Source organism: Mytilus edulis, chromosome 10 (genome assembly GCF_963676685.1).
Source record: "Mytilus edulis chromosome 10, xbMytEdul2.2, whole genome shotgun sequence".
Classification (NCBI taxonomy): domain Eukaryota; kingdom Metazoa; phylum Mollusca; class Bivalvia; order Mytilida; family Mytilidae; genus Mytilus; species Mytilus edulis.
The window spans coordinates 39,792,343-39,803,731 of record NC_092353.1 but is presented as its reverse complement, the minus strand read 5'-3'; the positions used below and the strand labels follow the sequence as shown (position 1 = coordinate 39,803,731).

General features: G+C 31.6%; 1 protein-coding gene across 1 annotated transcript; it reads right to left on the bottom strand.

Annotated features, from left to right (window-relative positions):
- Positions 1-5,237: 5,237 nt before the first annotated feature.
- On the bottom strand, positions 5,238-10,584 carry LOC139491149 (trypsin alpha-like). The gene is made up of 7 exons (XM_071278566.1): positions 10,468-10,584; positions 9,398-9,468; positions 8,279-8,442; positions 7,578-7,656; positions 6,388-6,565; positions 5,790-5,926; positions 5,238-5,420 (listed from the first exon to the last, which is right to left on the bottom strand). The coding sequence occupies exons 1-7, from the start codon at positions 10,505-10,507 to the stop codon at positions 5,268-5,270; spliced, it is 822 nt and encodes a 273-aa protein (XP_071134667.1). The 5' UTR covers positions 10,508-10,584; the 3' UTR covers positions 5,238-5,267.
- Positions 10,585-11,389: the final 805 nt, after the last annotated feature.

The following is an 11,389-nucleotide window of genomic DNA, read 5'->3' as shown; positions in this document are numbered from 1 at the left end:
TCAACCAAAATCAATTAATATTATGATAGAAATATATTTTCCCAACAGTAATACAGCATTCTTATGAAATTGTTTCGTTTTTGCATTTGTTTTGACTCGATTTTACAACTGGAAGTATCCGTGAATTGAAATTGCACCCATGATCTTTGACCTCGATTTAAAAAAAAATGCCCCATAATTTCTTTTGACGACCGGGATATTTAGAAAGTACATATTCTTAGCTTTCTAGTGATATATAATTTAGCCGTGTGTTAGGTAGGTGCATTAAAAATGTAAATTTGGCTCTCATATCACTCGCCTATATGTTAAGTGTCTTGTGGTATTCCTTGACCGTATTATTCATTGCTAGTTTATTATCACATGAGTTTACTGAATTATACACGTTTCTGCTAAACTCAAAACGTTTAAAATTTTTATCAAACCATGGTCTATTTTGCTGTCGGGATGAACCAGTTGTCTTTTGTTAGTACTCTTTCTGTCGAATCTAAAAGTTTATAATCCTTTTTATAAACTAGACCGTTCACCATTTCAAGAGTAACATTGTTTGTGTCAATATTACTCAAAACGTGACCAATCTCTTGTGAACTGCTTGGAGCAAGGTAGTTTTTGGTGAAGTAAAAGTCCAATTAATGTGAAACCGAGTACACATGTACATGTTTCCTATGATACTTTTAATGCCAAATAAGAGTTCTTATCCCAATTTCACGGTTCACTGATCATAGATAATGATAGTGCGAGTAGACCACCCGTGTATTATGGAGATATTCTTGTTAAATTTGTCTTTCCAGAAAAGATTAATCTATGACAAATTGCCTTAGGCTTATAAGGGTATTACGCTGCACTTGGTTTGTATTCTAAGCATAGGTAGCAATACACAGTTCGGGGAAAAAAATTAAATATGACTCTCATAATTTCTAACAATCTTTTTCCCGTTCCTTTTAAAAAAAATAGTACTTTATATTTGTGTAATGCATGTGTATCATTATTGGAAAGAACACCTTCCATAGATTGTATTTCAAATAGTTATAATGGTGAAATATAATCTCTTTTTGGTGTAACCATGGCAACAATCTGCTTTTATTTGATACAAAATATTGGGGAAAAAATGGGAGGGTGACAATGTCACAAAAGTAAAAAAAAAATGGTCTAAAAGGAGAAATTTAAATCCATTACAGTGACACCTTTCATGAAACCATAGACATTTATCTAGGAAAAGGTCCAAAAAATCATATGCAATTCTGCTCGTTTTTCCATAAAATGTACTTAAAAGGTCAAGGGTGAAGTCTTTGTTGAACAACACTACACTAATTTCTGGACCTATGGGCGGTAAGGATGTGAAAAAAACGGACTGTCAAACCGACACATGGCCTATAAAATATGCTAACACAATCTTATATTATTCTTCGACTATCTCAAAATCAATTGTATTATACAAAGCCTTTTATATTTATAAATAATCCCAATGACCAAGAAAACTAAACTTGTAACTGTGTATTGCTACCATAGGTTTTATAATCGGTGTCTCTGATTTATGTAATGATTGAAATACGTTTTGAAAGTGGCCATGCTTTGAAATGAATACATCGAAGAAGTTCTATATAGAAACGGGAAAATAACTCTTCTATTTATAAATGATTGTTGATTGTTTTTGTTTAGTGTTTATGCTCGTATGCAATCGGGACTATTTGGAGCCCGACAAGATTAAACCGCACATCTCCTTTGTTTCATATTCAGAATATCTATAGGATTCTTGAAAGTGTTATTTACTAATTAAACACATTCTCGTATGAAATAAAATCAATTATTAAAGCGTTAAAATATAAAACAACACGTTTAATAATTTATTGCGTCCGAAGCGCTTTTCTGGATTTACCTTCATCAGGAACGCTCAAAGCCAAACATTTGAAATCCGAAGATGTATAAGTACCGAAAATCGTTGAAGAGCTATATGTTAAAAATACCTAAAATAAATAGCCAAATTCATCTAAAGCCAACTTTGCCTGAGGGAGTTGAAACCTTAGTTTCATAATAATTTCAAAATTTAAAAACGGACAATTTTAGTAAAGTTTGATTAATCATGTCAGTACCGAAGCACTGACTACTGAGCTGATGATACCCTCGGGGACTGATAGTCCACCAGCAGAGGTATCGACCCAGTGATGTAAAAATATAAAACAACACGTTTGACAATTTATTGCGTCCGAAGCGCTTTTCTGGATTTACCTTCATCAGGAACGCTCAAAGCCAAACATTTGAAATCCGAAGATGTATAAGTACCGAAAATCGTTGAAGAGCTATATGTTAACAATGGCATTAAATTTTAAACACATCAAAAAGAAATAAAACAATCAGGAGTTTTCCACTTGATAGAAACTCGGCATACGGCTAATCGTTACATTTACCCAAAAAGTGTATCCAGTCGAACATGCATTTTTGTACACAACATATTGATATTAATGTGGCAAATCTTCTTATCTGCTTATAGCTTGGTGCTTTGAAAATTCACTTGTTGACAGATAATTCATAGGTTTGATAGAGATAGTTTCTCATAGAATTGCAGGATTATAAAACTCGAAGGTTTTCTGTGTTTATTATTTGATTCTTAATATTGATCCCTGCCATATTTCGTAACCATTATGTATGAAGATGGTTTTTGCAATGGCAGCACAATTGGATTACCATGCCTATACCAGTTATATAACTAATAGGTCTTTTGAAACCAAACATAATCAAGATTGTTCATATACAGTTCATCGCTTACACCAATTTAATTAGTTAAAATGCTGCTTCTCTATTTAGTAATTTGGTAAATCGATTAATTGTGTTTTAAGGATGCATTCGAATAAACAATATTATTTTCCGTAAGGGATATTAGCCGATAACAGTCCGTTCTGTAAAATATTGGACTGTTAGAGGCTTATATCTTACTTAAAACATTGTTTAACACGTCGAAAAAGGTGAAACAAAAGAAAAAGCAAGCAAAGATTTATTTTCATCAAGTATGAAAATTCTTTTGTGAATAAACTTTCTTTACATTAAAATATATCCAACATGTTGGCCCCTTTAAACAGTAGCTCATCAAAACAAATAGCCAAAAAGAAAGTACAGCTGAAGGTAAACAACATGTACTGTTACATAATGAATAAGACACAGTGTTTAATGATTTTTGCGTGCGCAAGAACAACTCATATTTTCTGCTCATAGTTTCCGTGAACATCTTTACATGTTTTGTGTTTCAATGTGGATAAAGTGATGAAAATATATTCTTAAAACAAAAACGAAGAAAGAGGTGTCTTTATTAGTGATTGTGCTGTTTCAAACTTTGGATTTAAATCAAATGTGTATTCAGAATCTATTCAGAGACATACTTTCAGTGTGGATTACAAAGAGGATATAGTCAAAGCAGCTAATAATGGAACGTTTTATATATATTATATTTCGAAATGTGGTCCTCTCCTAATAATTTCTTCTTTCTTCTTATTTTACACTACGTGAATGAGAATAAAATACCAATTCTTGTTGAACCATATCGAGTGCACCGCAGTCGATTTTATTTCAATTATATAATTAATATGAACAAATGAATAGATATCAGCATGCAACCAGTTATATTCTTTTGTTGAAATTTACAGACTATTATTGTTTACCCAAACGGTACCACCTGAATATCCCCCCCCTTTTTTTCTCCTTTTCTGTTTTTTTTTTCTTTCTGCAAAAATGGTGTCGCTCTTTTTTCGTTTATTTCTTTATCGAGTCCCGTGTGTGGTTTTTTTGTTGTTGATATAACTGAAACGTAATTTTGTCTCGATTTTTTGGTTGAAAATAAATCTTTTATAAAACGATCACTGCAAACAAAGTGCGAATCGGACACACGATTGTTTTTTTGACAGATAAAATGCTGTATTGTTTTCCTTTATTCTGCTTCCCATTTTCATTGTCGTTCATAAGCGAAGTGTTGCATTATATTCATATTTAAGCAATAATATAAGACTTAAAGAAAACAACTTGCAAATCAACGCCGAAACTTGAAAATTATAAAAACTATTATAGTCCTGTAGTTTATGAAGGAAGTTATAGATTCGCACTTTGTACACAGGATAAGATTTAGGTTGTACATTGCCCTTATATTGCGGCATGATCTTTCAAATTTTAGAAGCATTATTTTATTGCTTTTTTCATTTTAATTATAGTTCAAAATGATGTTAGGAAGAATAAGAGCAACACCACAGGTCAATTTTGATAACCTAAAGATGGACGAGGATAAATCTTTTGAAAAAAGAAATTCATAAAAGCAACAAAAACAAGACTTACAACGAGCATAATCAACTTATTGAATTAGTGCTAAAAGAGAAACTCAAAAACATGAGAAAAATGGCGAGGATATAAGTATTGGTAATGTTAAAAATCAATTTGAAAGTGTTTTTTTTTTCCTCAAAAATTGTATTGGAATTTGACTCTATAATTGTCATTTGTTTTTTTGGTTGTATTTTTGTTAACATTATGAAAACAATTAGAGTAAATAATAGTTTTTTTTTTATTTCAGTGATTGAACTAACATGTACCTGTAAGAATTAGTTATGCTACCTTTAGCTGTCCGATATTTTCAAGAAAGAGGAGAGCTATTCTTGAAAATATTGGACAGCTAAAGGTAACATAATGGTTTCTTACAGGTAAATGATAGTCCATTCACTGAAATAAAGGCGGGTAAATCAATAGAATGACGTCACAACAATGTTTTAAATGAAGCTAATGTGTTTCAATTGTATCAAAACAATGATAAAACTTGGAACACTGACAATTTTTGAAACACAATTTTACGAGATTTTTTTTAGCAAACACAATTTCAATAATGAAAGCTTGACGGAAAACCTTGATTTTAAATATTTTCGTTACTTTTTTAAATTCTAAATTGTAGAGAACGTGAAACGTTACTATCTGTGAAGTTATCAATGACAAGTTATCTTGTTTAGCTGTTTCCACGTAGCCATATGTCCTCTGTCTTGAAACAAACTGTGTACGTGAAATAAAGACCAATTAATCAATCAAAGGGTTGGCTTGCATACATTTATAACAAAAAATAGAATAACACAAGTATACTGCATTGTTTATTCAGACATTATAATTAGAAATTTGAAGCCATCACGAAGTCCATCCAGCTTGTACGTGAAATAAAGACCAATTAATCAATCAAAGGGTTGGCTTGCATACATTTATAACAAAAAATAGAATAACACAAGTATACTGCATTGTTTATTCAGACATTATATTTAGGAATTTGAAGCCATCACGAAGTCCATCCAGCTTTTGTACACACCAATTCGAGTGTAAACGCTAGGACGGGTTCCTGGACATCCACTCGCGCCCCAGGATGTAACACCAGCCAGTTGACCAGAACAAACCATCGGTCCTCCGCTGTCTCCCTAATGATAAATATAGATGATATAATATAATGAAAGTGATAAAGAGTATAAATATATTTATAGTAGACTGCGGACAAATGAAAATACATTGTATAAAAAATAATATAGCATCTACACATACTGAACACACATGTCGTATGACTCTTGTTTCTCTCTTGATATCTTAAATATTTTATCATGAAGCGTTTTTTTTATTAAACATCTTGAATATTGATAAATGTCGAGGCCTATAACTTTCGTGCGAACAATTTCTCAGTAAAGTAACAATTCAATACACATAACAAATATTAAACGCTGTAATATAAATATATATATAAAGCTTCATACAGAAACTTAATCAGTACCCATGTAAGAATGTGCATTACTTACATTACAAGCACCGTAACCACTTCCTTGGAATATACAAATATGGCCGTCAATTATGTTGTTGCCAGTCCAATAGTTTCTGCACTCACTGTTTCTTAGCACTTGCATGCTTAATGATTGTAAATTAGAGGGTAAACCGCCTGGAAAATAAAAATTGACAATTTTATAAAATAGGCGTACTAGAGAAACATAATTATAGATGTTTTTTATAAATAATGCAATTGTCCAAAAAAAATTTACTCCCTCAGCTTAAGTTGACCATGAACATTTTGAAATTTTAAGTTTCGTCTCATTTGGTTTTGACACTCTCTAAAATTGTATACCGAATGTATGGGTTTCCAGAAAAAATGTTGTAAACTACGAAATAGGTGTCGCATGTTTTAATATTTATATGAAAAGCTTAGTGGCGCTGCTTATGGAACGCCACTTACAAGGGTTCATGTGAACATTTTCTAGGGATCCATGGACTTATATGTTCCACAAGTGCTGCAAGAATTTGTTTGAGGTATGAATTAACATGTTTATGCCGGGCTTTGTTTTAGTTATATGTTCTTACATGTTCCACACGTTCTGCCAGACTTTGTTTCAGTTATTTACTTACATGTTCCACAAGTTCTGCCCCATCCAGTGATTTCACATGTCTGGCCAGCAAACTCGTCAGGACTTCCTGTTGCCAAAGTAATGGCTGAAATACTTCCGGTTAATGACAAACTGGATGACATTTTCATCAATGCAATGTCATTTGGGAATGTTCCAGATCCTGAGTTGTAATTTTCGTGCTAAAAAAAAGAGTTTATAAAAGGGGTTCATTTAGCTTTTTTCACAATATAAAAATGCTATGATGCTTGTTATATACAAAATTTTGGAGGTTTCAGTAAGCTGTTTTTCAGTCTATTTTCCAAATGTTTGTACTACTACAATCTGTTGTGCAAATCAAATAGCATGTAAATATATTACAAAGGATTTTTTTGTTACCGCAAGAGCCTGTAGGATTACTATCTTCGACATTGGTATATCTGTATGACATTATTTTCACCTTATAACAGTATATTAATGAACATTTACATACTATTATTTATTTACTTATTAGCTTTCATAACAGAATGCAGACAATATATAAATAATATTTCAGAATGACTTATGTATTATTGTATATGACTTGGGATCGCATAGTTTATATGTTATGCCCTATGATTATATTCGCACCCAATTCCAAATAGTCCATCATGACATAATCGTATTTCTACATGTTTATGTTTATGCTTCTGTGATGCCTAACACGTAATAAAAGAGGAAAACAGGTTATTAGTGATTTTTGTCAATTTTGGATAATTTATTTACCAGAAACACGTTTTTAAAGATGGACCAGATTAACTGTAGTGTCGTATATATATATATGTATATATGCTGTTTATATTGGACAAAAAAAGCTTTCTTGCTTCTTCATTCTTATATATGTGATCTAAATTATAAACATTATTGTCGACTCTGAAAATATAATGTAATGGTAGATAACATTTAACGTTAGACTGATCTGTCAAATCTCTAAAAAAAAAATAACCTTGTATCATACCTTCTATAAATTTCTAGGAATTTCATTGGTTAAAAGCAACTGCGTGGTGACCGTGTATATTTAAAATAGGATTAGTAGGCGTGGTATCGTATAATGTCAAAAGACCGCTGTGTAACTAATAATACACAACTGTGTATAGGGTGATATGTAGCCTTGTCAATACTAGACTAACACATATATTACCCTGAATGATTAGAAATAAATGATCAGAAAATTACCGATACGATGAGCTCTATACTTCTTGTAGTCCCACCGCTAGCATGAGCTGAAGATCCTGCTCGTATCCTGTAGTCCTGTCTGGATACAGAGAAAAAAGAAAATATGTGTTTTATTATCCATCAGCAATAAGGGAGAGCAAAATGTGGTTTTATATGACTTGTGTTGTTTTACACGTTCAAACTATATGAAACACACAACAAAGGGACCTACAAGTAATGGTCTTAAAACAGAATTTTTATTCATATTTTCCTCTTTTTTATCAATAAATTAACCTCAAAAAGTCTGTTGTGTGGATCGGTGGTTACCTCAAACCACTCCAGATCGACATGAAAGACTGAATGCCACGAAATAGCCAATAGTGTCAATGTGGCATTAATCAGAAAAATAAATCAATTTTTGTACTAGTATATTAGATTTGTATTTTCTCAAAACGCCACAAAATATGGCATGAGTATTGATTTACTCGTAAAACAATGTTAAAAAAAAAAAAAAAAAACCATGGAAACAGAAAACCTATATACAGTCCGTTTGAAAACGGTTTTAAAAATGAGATGTGATTTTTTTTTTCTGAAACAAAGTGCTTGTGACCATCCACCAGAACTTTCGGACATCCGAAATTCAGTTCTTCAGGTCTTTGGTTTTGTATTAGTATATCTTGATGTGTGCACTTAAGTTCATCACAATATATCTAAACACTTACGGTCTTGAACTGTCGACACAATGTGCAGCCGTTACAATCCAGTCAGCATTTACAATGGCACCTCCACAAATATGACTATTACTTCTTTGTAGGGACACTTGATGAGGGTGCTGTGAAATAGTTGTATCTTCACCACCGACGATTCTCCCTTCTGCGTCATCGACCTAGAAAATATGATAGCAAAATTTAGAATAATAATAACTATTTATACATTAGTTGTCGTACCCTTCAGAGGGTTGTCAACGTGTTAATACACATGCTATTCCTTTCTGTCCAGACATAATAAAGTGCGCCTTGATGTGCCAAACACTTTGACGTATTTGTGGGTTATTTTTCTCTATCTTTAACATGTTTTGCCTATTATTCTTTATTCTCGAAGTTTTAGCAACCCATTATTATTTTTTCTTTATTTTTATGCCTATTTTTCATTAGTATTTGTCCATTAACCCCGTCCAAACACCTCTGAATTAATTTAGGCTTTTTTCTTAATATATCAGCAAACTAAACGCCTAATGACTGATGAAAAGTTTTGCAGAAATATTGTTAAATTTTGAGTATTTATCGTTAAATAAAGTGTTAGGACATCGCTCTCCCATGTAAAATTTGTAGTTTTGAATCAATATCAACAGCAAAATTTAATTTAAGAATTAAAACGGGGAATGTGTTATAGAGACCAAAGTGTATAGAACATCCAAATGCAACCAATGGGCAATGAGTCTTAAACACAGCCTGAAAATCCAACACTCAGAGGCGGGCTTCAGCTAGCACCTAAACAAACAAGTCTTCTAGTTCAGAGAAAATTGACGTCACACTTACCTCAAAAATATATAAAATAACCAAAATAAAAAAAAAACATACAAGACTAACAAAGGTTGAATAGAATTTTGAGTGTATGGAGATGTTTAGAATTGTAAACAAATGTTTCGGACTATTTATGAATTGAAATTTAATATACATTATAGAATATGACATCTTTTTTCGACTTCGACTCTGTGAGTGAACCAATTACAGGACAAATGGCCTCTTCTTTTTTATAAAAATAAGGAGATGTCGCATGATTGACAACGAGACAACTATCTACATAGTTATACCCAGTAATGTTCAAAGAATATAACTTACCGGCCATTTGTCTCCCCTTTCTACACTTTCTATCAGCTCTTTCGCTGGTTGCCATATGTCAACAGCAGAAGCTTTAATAATAAATAAAATGAAAGAAATGTTACAAGGTATGTACAATAAAACAAAAAGACACAAAGCGCAGTGATAATTTACACTTTGGCCTTGATAAAGTTGTTTTTTATTCCAGGGTCACTGATGAGTCTTTTGTAGAAGAAACGCGCGTCGGCGCAAATCCAAAATTCCAATTCTATTACTATTATCTATGATGAGCCTTTTTACAGTTAGTTTCTATTTTTTGTTAAATTAGTTATATTGATAATAATAACAATTTATTTCAAAAGCAGGAAGAGACAACAGGATAATTTAATACAATGTTAGACAAATTAATCATATATGCACCATATCACATACACATACACCAATAAGTGGTCTTGTTCTCATTTTTAGTCCACTTTATATAATTAATCTTAACCTTAAAGTTACAATTCACCAAAAATGAATTTACCCAACTCCACTCAGATACAATTATTTTTAAACTTCAAAAGGCAGAATGATGCATCCTTAATGTATTTCTAAAATTTATTAATGTATAAATACTATCAAATTAAGAAAAAAACATTTTCAGATCAATGAATGCAATTTCCTAATTTTATACTTTTTTTTACATTATTTTGTTTAAGAGAATTGAAATTTGATATTTTCGGATAACACGAAATAAACATAGATGAAACCAAAAAAAAAATTCAAAGACAAGGATGAATGAATAAAAAATAAAAAATATCAACACTTCACTGGACAAGAAAATATTCAATCAAGTTGCTATATGTATGTTAATCTTGTTTAAATGTGTATAATGCAAACTTAAACTTAGAAAAGATAGCAATTATGTATTTGTATTATACTTTTTTGTATGTCCATTTATTGTCTATATTTAAAGTTAAATTCTATCAACTATTACTTGATACAATATACCAATATACATTGGCAATTTTATAGTCCTGACAAAAATATAAGAGAATAGGGAAGAGAAACTATCAACAAAGATCAAATTAGTTATAGCAAAAACATACCAGCTACAATCAGTGTGAACAGAAGTACTAAGGCTCCCATCTTTCTTCTTCGTAGATATCCGATTGGTGACAAACTTAAAAATATTTAGCTTTTTATACAAGGTGTAAAATGAAACTTGCACGTTGTGCATGACACTTGTGTTTTCCTTAATCACCTATAAACACTTAAAATTGAAATTTATAGACTCTGGACAAAAGCTTGAGACACTGTAAATTACAGCTTAACACAGTTTACAGTTTGAATTTAGTAATTTATTGTGAAAACATAACAGGTGAAATTTATCATGTAAAACTATTTTTCTAACTTATTTATTTAAACGCCCATCTGTCGTATCGTACAGTAAAACGGTCATGGAGTCATTTGCATATTTCGAATCGGTCTATAGTCGCAGATCAGTTCGAAGAAGATTAGCAAGAACTGAAGACACGTTGTGTGGAAGTAAATTTGCGCGTTTATGTATCGTATATCGGCGCGGACAGTTTTGAAGAAAACAACTTTTATGAGGTCAAAAGCATAATTGAAATGTTACCTATATCATGTTAGTGCACCTAAATAATTGCAATTGCATGTCAGGTAATACATGTCTACACATAAAATGACAATGAAATTTGACATTTTCATATTTCAAATAACCACAATTTCTACAGTGTAGGTTGCTGTGTGAGGGAACTTAAAAAAGAATGAGCATACTTTGAGTTTGACTTCCAAGAACATAGGACACAATTTTGTTTTCATTATTAGTCGTTTTCTACCTTGCATGTTGCATTTTATACTTTTTACCATGATTATTGATTGACAAACAATATAGACCAAGGGGATGCTAAAAATAAAAAGTCAAAGAAAAATAAAAGCACCATAGCAAAAAACGAAAAACAACGAAAAGAAAACTAAAGACTGAGCAACACTAACCCCGCCAAAAAA